Source organism: Acanthopagrus latus, chromosome 10 (genome assembly GCF_904848185.1).
Source record: "Acanthopagrus latus isolate v.2019 chromosome 10, fAcaLat1.1, whole genome shotgun sequence".
NCBI lineage: Eukaryota > Metazoa > Chordata > Actinopteri > Spariformes > Sparidae > Acanthopagrus > Acanthopagrus latus.
In genome coordinates, this window is record NC_051048.1 from 21,886,090 (window position 1) to 21,902,890 (window position 16,801).

General features: G+C 45.3%; 1 protein-coding gene and 3 non-coding genes across 9 annotated transcripts; 1 reads left to right on the forward strand and 3 right to left on the reverse strand.

Annotated features, from left to right (window-relative positions):
• The first annotated feature begins 1,849 nt into the window (after positions 1-1,849).
• prox3 (prospero homeobox 3) lies at positions 1,850-15,744 on the forward strand. Of its 6 annotated transcripts, none has more exons than XM_037112909.1 (7): positions 1,854-2,765; positions 6,395-8,265; positions 8,379-8,492; positions 11,109-11,221; positions 11,374-11,479; positions 13,602-13,796; positions 15,413-15,744. In XM_037112909.1, exons 1-6 carry the CDS (start codon positions 2,540-2,542, stop codon positions 13,773-13,775), a joined length of 2,604 nt encoding a protein of 867 aa, XP_036968804.1. In that variant the 5' UTR covers positions 1,854-2,539; the 3' UTR covers positions 13,776-13,796; positions 15,413-15,744. The 6 variants fall into 6 exon arrangements, 5 of the variants coding, with proteins under 5 accessions (XP_036968808.1, XP_036968804.1, XP_036968806.1 ...); XM_037112911.1 differs by lacking the exon at positions 15,413-15,744 and adding an exon at positions 5,051-5,143 and having other exon boundaries at positions 1,858-2,765; positions 13,602-14,744; XM_037112908.1 differs by lacking the exon at positions 15,413-15,744 and having other exon boundaries at positions 1,858-2,765; positions 13,602-14,744.
• Positions 9,335-9,408, reverse strand: trnai-aau. Its single transcript has one exon. It is a non-coding gene; the product is annotated as a tRNA-Ile (tRNA).
• On the reverse strand, positions 10,409-10,482 carry trnai-aau. The gene has a single exon. It is a non-coding gene; the product is annotated as a tRNA-Ile (tRNA).
• trnai-aau lies at positions 12,198-12,271 on the reverse strand. The gene has a single exon. It is a non-coding gene; the product is annotated as a tRNA-Ile (tRNA).
• Positions 15,745-16,801: the final 1,057 nt, after the last annotated feature.

The window sequence follows — 16,801 nt, forward strand, 5'->3', positions numbered from 1 at the left end:
CAATTGCATTCTCCCACTCTGCCACTCTGTCCAAACACACACACACACACACACCTCTGTGGCTCGACCGCCTTCCTCGAATGACAAAAACCCAGTATTATCTTTTGTTATTCATTATTGCAGATGGAGCCATCATTTCATGACCTCGCTGCCTCTCGCCGTCCTCCCCCTGCATATGTTTTTATTTATTTAGACCTCTCACACTCTCTCTCTTTCCTGCCCTCTCCTCCTCTCTGCATGTTTCTGTTTATTCAGACACATCTCCCTCTTTTTCTCCCCCCCTCACCCACTCTCTCCCCCCTCTGTCCAGCTTTTGTTACCAGGCTCGTTTCCATAACAACTGCGACCTTTCTGTCATGCCTAACCATTTTTAATCAGAAGCAGAGAAAGACAGAGACGAGATGAGGCAGAGAGAGAGGCAGAGAAGGGAGTGAATGGGGAAGGAGAAGGTTACAGGTTAGGTGATGCACTGGATGGCTGAGAAAACAATTTTATCCTCCAAAAGAGACAAACAGAGGATCAGGATGAAGTGGCGTGGAAACTGGCCCTGGTCCTCACAGTGTGGAGCGCAGGTTTATGTGGCTGACATTCCTAGCAACAGGTAACAAAGTGCTGCTCAAGGTCAAACATCTACCTCAGTGTGTTCCTGGAAACCAAATGTTTCTGCATGATTAAAGCATTACGGAGGGTTTATTTTTCCTCTGTTGCTTCAAAAGGTCGTCCATCTACTCTCACACTGTTCTTCCCTCCACACCGAGTCGTTAGCAGAGCAACTCCAACATACTGGTTAAACGTCCATACATCAATAAATGTAACAGACTCAAATTCAAAACAAATAGGTTCAGCGTATCGCTGGACTAACATGCTAACTGTTGTTAACTAACTGCTGCTGTCTAGTTAGCTCATTTAGCCGTGCAGCTAGCAGTCAGAGAATCAGGGGAGTGTTGGTGTTTACACAGTTAGCACAGGAGCTTTAGACTGTGACAGGTCGGGCTAAGTGGTTAGCATGCTAACATCAGCAGATATCTAACACACAGACGTCATGATGTCATTTTAACTTTTTAATGTTTTTAAATAAATTTGCAGATATTGCAAGTATGTGTCATTTTACATCATTTTTTAAATGTATATAATTAGTAAAATAATCCATTGAATCACAAAAACAAAATTAATGTGATCTGAATCGATTAAACCATTTAAAAGATATTCAACTTTGTACAAAACAAAATGGACACAGCCACAAAAATGTTAGTTCCACTTTTCACTCACAGTTCAACCAGAAATGAAAAGTCAGTCACCATCTACTCGCCCTCCTGCTGATGGAGGTCACGTTTAGTTTCATAGTCCTTAAAAATGTTTCTAAGCGTCGCCTTCTCTGAAACAACTGGAGTAACTGGACTAAAATAAAATATCTCCCAAAAGCTCTGAAAAATCCAAGTCTCTGACAGCCCTGGGATCCTGCGTTGGTTTTAAACAACCTTATTTACATCCTGTCTGAAAGATGAAGTCAGCACTGCAGCTGGAAAGCTAATAGCTTTAGCCTTAAATGTTTTGTGGACTATGGCAGTTTCTCCTGACTTGGCGGTGGGTTATCAGATAACTTTTACTTTTAAACATCTCAAAACATTTTCAATGGAAATAAAATTTACACTGCAAACATGTCAGATGAGATTCACCTTACAAAAGCAGCACTGGTACAAACTGCAGGTGTACTGTGTGTATTCTACAGTGATGATTTTTCTTTCAGCAGTTTAAAGATGTAATCACAAATGTTATAAAGAAATCCTTGAAAATGTGTCAAATTTCATGTGTATCCGTTTTGACGACAGTTCATCTACAACATCATTTTTTCAGTCATGATTTCATGAGATATTCAGATGGAATCAGATTATTACTGCTGTAATTTCAGTGTTTCTTTATTCCTGGATGTTTTTAGTTCATACTGAGTCAGAACTCAGAACCTGCAGTGCATGAGGACCGTGTACCTGTCAGCTCTGTGTTCTGGGTTTCTGGTCCGGTTTCGAGCAGAATACCTGTGCTGAGATAAATCTGTTAATGAATGACCGCCAGACTTTGGGTGGTGAATACAACCTTCACAGCAGGTGAGAGAGAGCCTGCTGGGAGAGTGTGACATCAGCACCACACAGTTTGTTTGGCCTGCAGCTCTTTTCAAGGTAGCCTGTCCAGGTGGGCGTGTCTGCCCGTCCAGGTGGGCGTGTCCAGCAGCCTCCAGCCATCTGCAGCAAACTGTTGCAAAGGTGATTTATGTTAATGTGATATCAGTTAGCATCAGGCTACTTCTGACTGTGTGTGTGTGTGTGTGTGTGTGTACTGGGGTCATGCCAACATGGGAGGGACCGGGCCGACAAGTGGCCAGCTCTCCAGCCCGCCCGCCCACCGCGCGCCTCTCCGCACCGGGAGCGACGCGTGAGGATGATGCCAGCCAGAGAGAGATGGACTGGCAGCGAGGGAGGGAGGAGGAGGAGGAGGGGGAGAGAACCGCACAGTGACACAACTCGAGTGAAAGAGGAGGCGGTTGATGAGTGAGAGTACAACTGAGAGAGTTACGGAACAAAGGACGAATAACGAGGAACGGGAAATAGCCGGAGACCCGCTGCTGGTTCCCCTCCTGCCCGCGCTGATGTCCGAGGCCCGCCCGGTGCCAAGTCAACACAGTCGACCGCGGCAGAGCGCACAGGGACGGCCACTGGAGCGGAGAGCTGCCGGGGGACGGACACCGCTGGAGCTCCGCGCTGAGACCGAGAGTGAGTTCAGTTTTTATCTTCTAAAAACTTCCAACACAGCAAGAACCGAGACGTGTGCCGAGCTGCGAGGGTCCGACACCGCTCCGGTCCGGTCCGGTCCGGACCGCCTGCCTGCGTGTTTATTCGGTGTTTCATACTGCGACATTAGTCCACCGCTGCCAATTAGTCACAGGACACACACACACACACACACACACTGAGTGACAGCTCGTGCGTCAGAAGAGCCAAAGCGGATTCCTCTCGCGTGGCAGAGCCGGCAGATGTTACCACGCGGAGGCTTCAAACAAACTGTATGAATTATTCAAAGTGATAGATAGATAGATAGATAGATAGATAGATAGATAGATAGATCATTATATAGGCAACGTACAGGAAATAATAGAATCTGTTAATAATGCCAAAAACAGTGCTCATATTGAACTTCATTTGAAAAACTGCATATTTAAGATAATGTTGAACTTTATTTGAAAAACTGCATATTTAAGATAATGTTGAACTTTATTTGAAAAACTGCATATTTAAGATAATGTTGAACTTCATTTGAAAAACTGCGTATTTAAGATAATGTTGAACTTCATTTGAAAAACAGTGTATTTAAGATGCGGCTGTGACACGGCTAATCTACTGAGAGTGTGCTATAAATCTGCAATTAGGGAATCATATTCATCCATCCATTTGTAATTCAGTCTGGACAGAACATTGTCAGCTGCTGGTATTCAAAGGGGCCTGTGAGCCCAGTGTTTGACACGTAGGAGGGGTAACCTGTTGGGCGATGTGGATTTCTTTTCTTTCTGAATATTCCTCCTGTCATACATTATTAAAAAGCAGTGAGTTGTGTGTGCTTTGTTCAGCTGTGACAGTCCTCCCAGTGACAGCTACATGCAGCAGGCTGAGAGTACCATTCTTAAATCTAATCTGGTGGTTAATAGCTTTCATTTTCACTGCTCAGTGTTCATATTTTGTGCAGCTTTTCCGCTGGCTTTGAAAAGCTAATCTGTCCCTGATATAAGCGCATTGGCTGGGTTGCCATCTGGGCTGTATTATAGTAGAGAGGCGAGGGCATTTGAATAATTGATATTTAGCTATTTATAGTGGGATTATTCTCTTCATGTTGCAGCGGGGGACCCATGCACTGGTCTATCTATCTATCTATCTATCTATCTATCTATCTATCTATCTATCTATCTATCTATCCAATCATTTTGACAGTTAGCCTAACATTTTACATACTGTGCATGTTTTCACATTTCCTGCCTGTTTGACTACCCACTGCACCTCTTTCAGTCCGTCCTTGCATCTGTCCATTTATCATCCGTCCATCTTTCTGTTCGGTGAGTGGTAGTGTATCCATCTGAAGTGGATTAGGGGTGTTATCAAAGCTAAGTAGGACGACTGTTCACACACACTCTCGCATATGCAGACACACACACACACACACACACACACACACACACACTCTCATAGACACACAAATACGTGCTACTCACTCCATTTCTCTCCCCAAGGACCATTGACCATTGTTAGCCCTCTCTCAAGCCTCTTTTCGCTTTTGTGCAACTGTGTGTGTGTGTGTGTGTGTGTGTGTGTGTGTGTGTGTGAGTGAGAGAGCGTGTTTGACGGTAAACACTCTGATCAAACAGCGCTTAACAAGCTGCCTGAACTGATAACAGAGAGAGGAGAGGAAGAGAGGATGAGAGAGGGATAGAGAGGAAGGAAAAAGGGGGAAAGGGGGCGTCGGGACGGAGATGAGGTTACAAACTGGAAAAAAAAGCACTGGGATGTGTGTTTCTGATCCTGATTAAACAGTGAGATGTACTCTTACTCATAAAGCAGGCGGCCACCACGCTCAGTTTTACAAGCGTTTCCAGGTATTGTAGAGAGACGGCACAGAATTTGGTTTATAAATGGCCAAAGTACTTACATTTGTCCAGCTGTGAAACATAATTTTTCAGCTGGTATTATTTCAGCAGCGCTCGGGGCCGAGATCCACGTCCGCACGTCTCCCTCCATTTTGTGGCATGTATGTTTTCTGATGTTTGTGCTCTCTAAGACAGCACACGGCCGAGAGAAACAGGAAAGATACGTGGACAGAGCTGGCTGGTATGCGACAGGGATCATGAGCCAGATGTTAACCTGCTGCACCGCCAGCTCGTCGCCTCGCCGCCCAGTCTGCTGGTCGCTGCTGCAGTCTGCTGCTTCCTCCAACAACACGCCACGGAGGAGAATATCAGCCCTTTGAATCACCATTTCTCCTCCTGAACTCACTCTCTGCTCATGTTTTGCAGCCCTATGCAAGATCACTGCAGCTCATTCGTATAACTCTTACAGTGGAAGAGGCCGTGGCCTGTGGTAGGCTGCTGACCTGTTTTGCAGGCCAGGTAAGAGGAAGTCACACGCGAATCATGATGTGGATCTATTCATACAGCACCATGTTGTTTAAAGTGATTGGTAACATGGCCCCTCGGTGCGCTCGGGTGTTGAACGCAGCTTTAATAGTCATTCTTTAGTGTTGTGTAGCAGAGATTTCTTTGTTTTCCCCTGAAGTGTTTCTTCCCTTAACCATCTATGAGCTTTCTGCCTTTCTTCAGTACAGTGGAGGTGAATGACATTTAGTTTTAAGTGCTCCCACTATTGAAATTGAAATGGCATTGAAAATAATTCAAAAGCCGTAACTCTCAGACTCCTTTTCTGCTGCCAGAACACTATGAACAGCTGTCAGAGGCACTTTTTCTTCACTATAGAGCGCTTCAAGCTAAACACATTCACAGCCACGTCGGTGGATTGTGCAGAGAAACAGGGAAAGTGGTTGCCACACATTTACCATTGATTTTTTTAAAAAAAATTTTATGTACATTTTAAGAGCTTTAAGTGCAACAAACAATATTGTATTTACCTCTCAGATACATGTCATCACCGTGGCAAACGAAACAAAAGCACCCGCATGGTTGGATAGAAGTGTCATTATGAAAGAGAAAATATTCCCATTGTTAGTCATGTTTTAGTATCTAATCTCTGCCGTCAGAAGTGTCTCAGTCAAAGCAAAAGCAGTGTGGGATTATGGGAATTGTTGTCTTCAATGTTAAACAACCACCATTACAGCTGACGTCCTTCATCAGCATCAACACGTGTCAGCGTTGTGCCTGTCGGGATGAACATTGGCGTGTCCACCCAGATGTCGTGTTTTCACCACGAACAGTCGGAGTCAGAGCCGATAATGAGCCGTGACAAGTTCAGACAACTTCAATCAGAAACTTGACATCTTGGCTGACATCGACACGATGCCATGACGTGGACTGAAGTTCTGGTTGTTGGCGGGTCAATAGTTGGACGTTTTCAGTCCGTCTCCGTTCAAACAGTGTTTGAACATTACTCAGTCGAATGTGTTTAGAAGTGACTTTTTGAGAGCAAGACCGAAGTTAAAGATTTAAAGTAAAGAACGTAACGCCTTATTTCTGCTGTTCGCTGTTTGGCAGCATGTTTGTGAATGTGAATGTAAATCACCTGAAAAAAACGATAAGGAGTCGACCGCATACTTTTAGCGAGTTTACTCACAATTAAAAAGAGTCGGCTCTGATTTTGGCCTCAGCAGTGATCCTGTCCCTCTGTCTCCCTCCCGTCTGTCTCTGCAGTGATGGATTCCCCCACAGATCTCTTCGACGACTCTGCTCCTCAGACTCACATGTTTCCTGCCACTCACAGCTCCACAGACCTGCCCGGCGTTCATCCTCAGCCCACTGCAGGTCGCCCCGCTCCTGCCTTCAGACCACCTGGTTTCCCCCTCATCCACCACCTCCTCCAGCCGGGCGGAGCCTCCAGGAGGACTGGAGGGCAACTCAGCACTCACCTGAGCGCACACAGACACCTGGAAGACAGGAACCTGGAGGAAGACAGAGGAGAGAGGGATGGACAGGTGGAGCCAGGGATGGAGGGAGGAGAAGAGGGAGTGATGGAGGGAGAGGAGAGCTTGTTGGGGGTTAAGAAGAGGCACGGGGACGCCGTCCTCGCGGCCGAGTGGAGCCAGGACGTCTTGAAAGTGAAGAGGATGAAGCTGGAGAGCCGAGCAAGAGACGGAGAGGCGGAGGAGGGAGGGAGGAGGCGCGAGGGAGGGAGGGAGGGGAAGAGAAGAGAGAGGGAGGAGCTGAAAGAACAGCTGGAGGAGGCGAGGGAGAGACTGCAGGCCCTGCAGGAGAAGGTATGGAGGGCGTTTGGGGAGAAGCACATGGCGGAGGAGGAGAAGAAAAGGAGGCGCAACAGCAGAGGAGGAGGAGATGGAGGGGAAGGAGATGTGGGGATGATGGAGGAGGAGGACATTACAGAAGGGCTGTACGATGAAGAGGACATTGACGGCGGAGAACTGGAGAAAGAAACGTTCTCCCTTCTGTCTGTCTCTCCTTTTGACAACTTCCACAAACGGAGAGAGGAGAGGCAGAAAGACCGAGAGGGGAAGGTGGAGAGAGGAAGAGGAGGAGGGCTGCAGCTGGACGGGGTGATGGAGGGAGCCGGGCTGTGGCTGGATTGTGGAGGGCTGGTGAGAGGAGACTGGCAGGGAGGGTTAGAGGACGAGGGCGAGGAGGGAGGGCAGAAGTTCGCCCAGGCGCTGAAGGTGGAGTTGGGCAGCGCCGTGGCACGAGTCATCGATCGAGTCCTCCGCCTCTACACCGAGATGACAGATTACGCTCCTTCCTCTCCGCCCACCGCCATCTCTTTCCTCCCGTCAGACACGGGCAACGATGGCGGGAGGGAGAAAGGAGTTTGGATGGGACTGCTCACGAGAGGAAGAGGGGAGGAAAAGACCAGCGGTAAGGAGGAGAAGACGGGGGCGCAGGATGGAGAAAGAGAGAAGCAGCTTCAAAAGATGACCAACGGGAGCGCCCTGCCTGCTGGACAGCCTCATCGCACTGACATGTCAGATCTGGCCATGCCATTGGCTGTCCAGAGGTCACCTGACATACGTAAAGCCCACCCACTCCTCGGCCCACACCTCTCTGCTCACCTCAACCCCTCTCACCCCAACCTCTCCCTCCATCACCCTTCTCTACCTCGCCCTCCTCCTCTCTCTCACCCTTCCCTCCTGCCTCCAGCCTCACAACCCAAGGACCCCTCCTCCTCCTTCCACCCATCCTCCTCCTCTTCCTCCTCCTCCTCCTCCTCCTTCCCCGCGCCTCCCCCTCCTCCTCCCCCTCCCCCTCCTCCCCCTCTCCCTCTCCCCCTTCTCCACTACTCCATGCAGCAGCTCTTCTCCCGCTCCCTCCACCACCCTCAGCTCCCGCACCTCCCGCCGTCCCGTAAGGACTACCTGAACTCCGACCCGTTCCTGGAGTTCTCGTCTCACCCGTCCTCTCACCCGTCTTTCCCGCCTCTCCCTTTGCTCGGCCACCTGGACCCCTCCCTTGCACGCCACGCTCACGGCGGCAGAGAGAGGGAGAGGGGGATGAGGGGGGACGGTGGGATGAGAGGAGGAGGGATGGATGGAGGAGAGCTCTACCTGACAGCTGGGGGAATATCCTTTTGTCAGCAAAGTTGGGAGGAACAGGGGGGAGGAACAGGGGGAGGAACAAGGGGAGGAACAGGGGGGATGTTTGTTTACATGTGTCTCTCCTTAACTGGCCTCATGTATACACCCAGGAGGGATTGTCTCCCTGCCATCTGAAGAAAGCCAAGCTCATGTTCTTCTACGCCCGCTATCCCAGCTCCAACACGCTCAAGACTTACTTTCCTGATGTCAAGGTGTGTGTAGCCCGTCACAGTGCTGGATCCAGACTGCATCCATTACTGAGCAACATTTATCTCAGAGCACTGGTAGCGCAGTGCTCTCCTCCTGGTGTGTTACAGGGGTTGAGGACAGAAGCCGAGTTGGCCGTGCTTGCATTTATGTTTTTTAACGCCGTTATCCAGAGATCATTAGTGAAAGGTGCACTATGTAGTTTTGGCGGACCCTGCCACCTTTCCAGCTTCAAACAGTGTTCCAGAGACCTTTTTTTTCCACTCAGAACATCTTGTTTATTCAGTTATGTTTATTCAGTTATATGCATGCTGGCATGGCTCGACCAGCCTCCGAAGAACCTGTTGTTGATTATCTCATTATCTTGAGATAAAACATTAAATTAACATAATTGCAAGCGTGGCCGTTCTCATCTTCTGCAGCTGCAGAGGATCTCTGACTCTCAGCATCTCTAACAGAGCTCCACAGAAACTGTCCGGTCCTGTATGTTGATGTTTTGACAATAATCAGTCAGACACATCAGTTAATATTCATGATTTTATGCACGTGACATTAACACTATAATGATATAATGTTTTCCATGTAAACAATATATCATACGTGTGTGCTTTAATTTACTGCAGTGCTTTGTGACTTATATGATTAAAGGTTATTTCAAATCCTCACCTGTAAATAACTGATCACTAATGAAGTGATGGCAAAGTTTAATTGTATTAATTAATGTTGTAGCCAACCTGACACCATGAGTTTCATTTACACTACATCATATTTATGAGTCACAGGTTGTGATATAGACAAGTCACTGTCAGTTTATTGAAAATTGCACAGTGTTGGCACAAAAGCACGTTGGCCCGTACGGGGATCGAACCCGCGACCTTGGCGTTATTAGCACCACGCTCTAACCAACTGAGCTAACCGGCCACGGCAGGTGAAGGAAAGATGGCGGTTCTGTCGCAAAGTGTTCGGACGGGAAACTCTAGTGTCGCGTTAATCTGGATCTGATCTGATCTGATCTGATCTGATCTGATCTGATCTGATCTGAGATGACGTCGCACCTCGTCACCTCCTGTGACACCTGTCCCGCGTCATGATGTCGTAGTTTTAGATGTTAGCAGATGAATTCATGGCACTATGACTTGTATTAACTTTACCCATTAACGTATCATAACAGATACGTTACTAAGAATAAACTGAATGTATAAATGAGAAGACTTGGGTCAGATTACTTGATGTAATCAGCTACAGATTACAAATAAAAATGATTTAATTTTTAGTAATTAATAGTAACGTATTGCATCAGATCTGCTTTTCATATTTAAATAAAATGCACAAGAGTTATTAGCGCTTTGGTTATTAAATAAAATACTATTTAAAAACAAATTAAATGCCTGACAATGGAAATATATCGAGTCTTTTCAAATGTAACGCTACTTTTTTGTAATCTGATGACTTAATCACTAGGACATGTAGTCAGTTACCGGCAGACCCTCTGAATGATGGATGGAATGAATCCTAGCACGTTGTTATGAGAGGAAAGAGGATGAAGTCCCGACCTGAAAGATGTTGAACATGCTGCAGAAATAATCACGACTGCTTCACAAGAACTCATTTGAATTCTGTGGTGAGAATCCGCTGTTGTTCTGTGACTTTGTGTTCAGAATCATTCGCTGTATTCTGAGTGAAGGGAAGAGAAACTCTGCAGGAGGCTGAATGAACGGAAACACAGTCATAGTCCTGAATTAATTCAGAGTGTTTGGCGCTGGAAAGGTTTCTGATATCTCGCCACTGTATTTCAAACACTAACTGCTGTAGACTGAGAGAAACAACACATCATTGTTTTTAACTTAATTTACCTTAACTTCAGAATGTCCTGTCGGTCTTTGTCGACCTCACGTCACACTGTTGTCTCTCAAAACTATCCTGGCCCGTACGGGGATCGAACCCGCGACCTTGGCGTTATTAGCACCACGCTCTAACCAACTGAGCTAACCGGCCACGTGATGTGGCTGAAAGATGACGATTCATCCGCCAGTTGTGTCAGTAGGAGTCCATGATCATGATCATGTCGGTCGTTTGAACTTCTTTCAAACAGTAACAGTGTAATGTAGTTACATGACTTTATCATTGTGATACTTTATTACATTGCTGAGTTTTTTAACGAGGTAATTAGTAACTGTGTTAATTAGTAACATTCATGAGGTCACATCTGCTGTGAATCAAAGCTCACTGTGGCTCTTCACTGTTTCCAGACTTCACCTCACCTTCACACAATCATTGGGAATAAAAACAGGACCAACATAAAACCCTGAACCTAAAATCATACAAATGAAAAATGTCTGACTCTCTGTTGATTCCAGTGTGTCTGTGATCAGCTGATGCTGGTCGATGATGTCATCCTGAAGACCAGATTATCTTTGTGTTGCTGTGTTGTTCTCATACACTGTCATATTATTAATATGTGAGTCATTTTCTGAGGCACTGAAGTGATTTCTCTCGTTATTGTACCTCTCTGTTTGAAGTCATTTTGGAATATGATTATTAATGCTGACTGAACCCATCTAATCTGCTGCTGTCCTCACCTGCTCACTTCCTGTCCCGCTGTTCTCCCGTCCACCGTCCAGTTTAACCGCTGCGTGACCTCCCAGATGATTAAATGGTTCAGCAACTTCAGAGAGTTCTTCTACATCCAGATGGAGCGCTTTGCCCGACAGGCCGTCCGCGAGGCTCTCAGCCGGTGCGTCTGAGTTCACGTGAAGCTCATTTGATGCAAAAGCTCCACTGTTTGACTGACTTTTAAAGAACTTTTTATTCCTACTGGACGTTATATGATACAAATGTGAAGTGATTCAGTTTTAATGGGTCTGTTTGTCCGTCTGTGTGACCCAGGGAAGGTACAGCTCGTCCGGGCAGAGAGAGTCAGCTGCGAGTGGGCCGTGACACGGAGCTTTACCGCATCCTGAACATGCACTACAATAAAAGCAACGTCTATCAGGTAAGCAGAGGGTGTGAGCACTCATTATTACAGTCTATCTTCACTGTCGCTGATTGTTTAACTTCAGCTGGCCCTCGGGCAGATGCTTTATGATCTTATAAAGATGTCAGAGTGGTGAGAGTGAGGCTTTTATTCTCTCTGTATATATATATTAGGGACCTTGAGTCAGAATAGCTCCCAGTTTTCTGTAATAACAGCATGTTTGTGCAGAAGAGCACCACAAGTTTACACACATTATGTCGTCATGATCACAAACCTTTACCTGCTGTCAGTGGAGACTCGGCTCGTCCCGCTCAGCTGTTTATTCACCATGTGTAACAGACGTCTGACGTGCCGGGTACAGGAAGAGCTCATGGACTTTTGTTTATTTGTTATTCATATTTCTCCAGGCAGCTGTAACTGGAGGGTTATGTTTTCAGTCGTCCGTTCATCAGTCACAATATCATGAACGCTCTGTGTCACGAACACCCACCTGCATAACATCGTGCTGCTCCTCCTCTTGCTGTGAAAATAGTTCTGACCCACTGAGTCTACAAGACCTCTGAACATGTGCTGAGGTATCTGGCAGTCGCTCCTTTAGGTCCAGACGTAAACTCACAGGATACGATTTGTTCATACAGCTCAGCGATGGGATTGAGATCTTTGGGAGACAAATCAACATCCTGAACAATCCATCCTCAGCTTGTTAAGTGTTATTCACAGGAACACAAAACTATCTTGGCCCGTACGGGGATCGAACCCGCGACCTTGGCGTTATTAGCACCACGCTCTAACCAACTGAGCTAACCGGCCATGTTTCCTGGGACATGATGGTCCTTGTTCGAACACATTATTCACTCATAGTTGATCAGATTATGGTTTAACTCAGTGGTGTGAAACTGATCCAGTAAAGGGCCACTGTGACATCAAGAACACACCTGATCCAACAAATCAACTGTGGAAAGACAATTCAGTTGATTGAATAAGTGGAATCAGGTGCATTCTTGCTCGGTTGGGATGAAAACCTGCAGCCACAGCGGCTCTTTACTGGATCAGCTTCACACCACTGGTTTAACTTCAAATGGACGTAAACGTAGTCTGCTCATTAACTTCACACCACTGTTGATAACTGTTGCATGTAGATAGCTTGTGTTTAAAACTCATGTACAGGGAGTGACGCTGAACGCTGGTGTTATTACTACCACACTCTAATCAACTGAACTGGCCATATTCAATCATGTCAGAGAAAAAAGAAAGAAAGGATGTGTGAATGCTGACGATGTTATAACTTTACATAAATCCTGCATTTGGCCCAAATGACTGAGGCTGTAAAGAGGAAAGCTGCTGATGTGGCTGTGCGGGGGCACTGAAGGTTGGAGAGAGGTGGACTGTCCTGGATTGTTGTGGAGTGTAGGGTGAAATGCTTTAGCTGTAAAACAAACCTCGATATAATGGACGAAGCCAATGATAATCCTGAAACAGTCTCTGAGCTCATCGTCAGCCAGAAACGCTGCAGCTGTTAGTGACCCTGCTCACCTGCACAGGTGTGTTGAGTTTATGGGCTGATTAATGTGGCACCTTTTCCTGTGCAGATCATTTGTCTTGTGCAGTAGGATGTATATAGTCATTAATATCCTCAATTATGCCTCCATTCAGTCAGCTCCAGGCACAGGGATTGTTCATGCGTTCTCAAAGGTGTAGCTCACTGTTAATGTTGGTCTACACACCTGTTCCTGCTGTAGTGGACTGATAAATGTCACGAATATTATGACAATAATGTCACCAAACCTAATAATAATATGAAATAATAAGGATGTACGCTGTGTTCTAACAGCAGCAACAATCTAACTGCAGGATGAGGGAAATATCAATGAGACATCGTCTGTGTATTCATCAGGTGAGATCACCTGTGTGGGTGTCTGTGTGTAAGGGCTTTAATCACAACAAGACCGGACCGTTTTCTCATTATAGAAGCAAACTGTATGAAACGTCATGATGAAGACAGATTGTTCCTGTTATTAGAAGATCGTTTTGGTTAACAAAGGGGAAACAATCCAACGTTCAGTAAATTCAGGATTATAAAAACACTAATTCTACAAATCTGGAGTCATCTTATCCTGTGACGTTGGTGTGTCGTCTGCAGGTGCCGGAGAGGTTCATGGAGGTGTCAGAAGTGGCTCTGAGGGAGTTTTACTCAGCCATCTGGACTGGGAGAGACAGCGACCCCTGCTGGAAGAAAGGAATCTATAAGATCATCTGTAAGCTCGACAGTCCCGTCCCGGACGCCTTCAGACTGCCTGGATGTCCTGTCGGCTGATGTTCCGACCACCTTCATCTGGTATCCAACAGCTCAAGCACACGAGTTAAAACTAAATGGAAGAAGGGAATTTTGTTAAAGTGCTCACTGACTGTGATTCCACACTGTGAGAACTGCTCTACAGAAATCTGTTCAATTCCTCATTGATTCATTTTCACTCTGCATAGTGACACGCACACGCACACGCACACGCACACACACACACACACACACACACACACACACACACACAGGGGTTCAGTGCTGTGATAAGAGTCTTGTGACTGCTCTTAACGTGACCATACCATTGAATTAAAATGGACGGAGCAGGAATTCCCTCTCCAGACATTCTTCACCAGTCAGTTGACTTGTGAAATCACAGATTACAAACTGTCATGAAGACGTGAGCTTCTGACAGAATTAAACTCTTACTTGCACATCATCCATTCACATAAAGATAAAGTATGCAGCCCCTTGTAAATTACTGCAGCTCCTTATTAGATCCCATTCTATGCATCCCTCAGTAATCAACTGTCCTGCTGACGGCTGTTTACTCAACATGGCCGCTGCACAAATACGTGTTTCTCATACTTCCAGACAGAGTCCAGGTTCGTCAGATAAGTTCCCTCAGCGTGTCTCTCTGTGAGCTGTGAGCTGACGGCAGCGTTCCTGCTGTTCTCAGAACTCCCTGATAAACATTTTGAAGAGAAGCAGTGTGTTTGCTGCGTATCCATTAGCAGCCTTACACAAATAGCACCCAGCCATCACACCCCAACATTTTCACTGCTGCTCTCGACAAAGCATCAAATACAACTTTCATTTCCTAGAATTTCCCTGTTATTGTTGCCTGGAGCTTCTGCACACTAACTTTTACATTTCAGATACGGATGTTTTTTCATGGCTGCAACGTTGCTTTCCTTTTTTCATGCTTGAACCGACAACACGAGGCATCATGTCTCAGAATAAAACAAGAGGACCAATCGTAGTTAATGTTGCAGAATATACTGGAACTGTTTTGTTGATTGTAAGATTTTAAAGGTGACGTTGGAGAATCTGGTGAAGGATATTAAATAAAAAGAGAGAGATCTTTTTTTTTTAATGCCCAAACTAAATAAACAAACTCTTTTTGTTTTCACGACTGAATGAACAAACTAAGCTTAAAGCACAACACAGTTTCATACTGTTTCACACACTGTTTATATTTGGCGGACCCCGCCACCTTTCTGTTCCAGGGAGCTTATTTTCCTCTGAGAAAAGCTTGTTTATTCAGTCATGGAAAAGATAAATATTTCAGAGTTTGTGTTATTACCTCATTAATAATGTAAATATTACAATTCTGGGTTTGAATTTCTTCTCCAAATCTACATAATGCCCCTTTAAAAAAATTAGATGTCGCCCTTGTTTTAGAGAACTAGCAGGATTTTGGTTTCGGTCAGTGAATTTTCTTTTTCTTCTTTGTTCAATATTAAAACAATATAGAGCTTTTGTACATGATGGCACAATGTAATCAAAGTGTAATTAAAATCCTGCCGAGAGGGACAATATATTGAATTTAAAATAGTAAAAAAAAAAAATCAATGTTTTATTGTTTCCTTGATGTACTCCTATTGTTGAAATATTCACTTCTGTTTTTGTATTCCCTTAACGTGATGCTGAAGTACAGGGGCACAGCTAGTATATATCAACGTTTGTTCCTCAGAGTTGCTGTATATCACGACTCTCTTATCGTGACGGAGCGTCGGCCGACTGCTCCAGGTGAAGGCCTCGTCACGCCTCCCTGAGACCGAGGCCCATACGTGAACTATTCGTGGCGTGTTTTCAAGTGCATGTTTCCTATATTTGCATTACATTTTGTATGGTAATCTCTTACGTTTCTCTCACTGCTTTACTCGGTCTCTCTTTTATATTGTAAATACCGTGCCTCATTCAAAACTTTGGTGAATTTTGATGTTTAAAACTTATCAAGTGAATTAAAGTGATACCAGGCTTGTGTCGTGATGGCTGGCTTCACCACACACACACACACACACACACACAGATGAAGCCCTCTGGTGTTCAGGTCCTGGTAGCCAACACTAATGCCATCATACTTTAAGCCGTTAATCTAACAACCCTGCCATGCTGAAACACACACACACACATTCTCACTGACGCTAATACTTGTGTGAGTGCTGGCTTTGTGAAAGGCTCAGCCACCGACTAAGTCTGGGCACCTGAGACAGCACCACACACACACACACACACACACACACACACACACGGTTGTTGTATGTCAGGAGTCTTGTGGCAATATTGTACAAACACACAGCAGAACGGGCTTTATAACAGCGGGCCTGGTTGAACCCACATATTAGATTGAGTTTGGCATTTTGGATGAAGAGGTCGACACAATCGGCCCGCTGTTCTCGTTATTATTAGCTGCTTCCTATTTATAAATCTGACCTGTAAAGGTTTCGTGACATCAGTTCAATTTTAAGGTTGCTGATGCTGAAACTCTTGAATAAGAAGAAGTTATTGTGGAAACTCTTTGTGTGCTTCCCTCCTCAGGCAGGTCAGTCACGGCTGTGAAACTGGAAACGCACCTCAAAAAGACAGTTTTCATAGATTTTCACGCTTTTAGCTTCACTTCGATTTGTGCCACCTTAAATTAAAATTGTTAGTAGATTATGATACATGTTACAGAATCCACATGATTTTAACTTAAAGTCTAAGTTTAGACTGTAGAGCTTTTATGTTTAAATCACACATTAAAGTAAGTCAGTTATTATCTACTGTCACCTGTGCTGGTGGGAAGTCATGTGAAGTTTCCTCACTGCTAACAGCACTAAGCTAAGCCAAAAGTGTTAGCATGCACCTCCTCTGCAGGTATCACACGAGCTCCACTGAACATGGAGGGTGTCAATAATGACTTTTCATATCAGTTTGGGATTCTAGAGACTTGAATTACACCGGACGAGTTGTATGGAGCCATTTTATGGTTTATGATTTCATGTTCTTTTGTGTTTTTTTGGTTATGATCTACTTTAGCTGTTTGTTATAGTGAAGCT

Excerpts from the sequence above, each read along its gene's own strand:
- prox3 (XM_037112909.1), top strand. The coding sequence starts at position 2,540 with ATGAGTGAGAGTACAACTGAGAGAGTTACGGAACAAAGGACGAATAAC. Across the intron at positions 8,493-11,108 it reads CTTACTTTCCTGATGTCAAG|TTTAACCGCTGCGTGACCTC; the intron begins GTGTGTGTAGCC and ends TCCACCGTCCAG. Across the intron at positions 11,480-13,601 it reads ATAAAAGCAACGTCTATCAG|GTGCCGGAGAGGTTCATGGA; the intron begins GTAAGCAGAGGG and ends TGTCGTCTGCAG.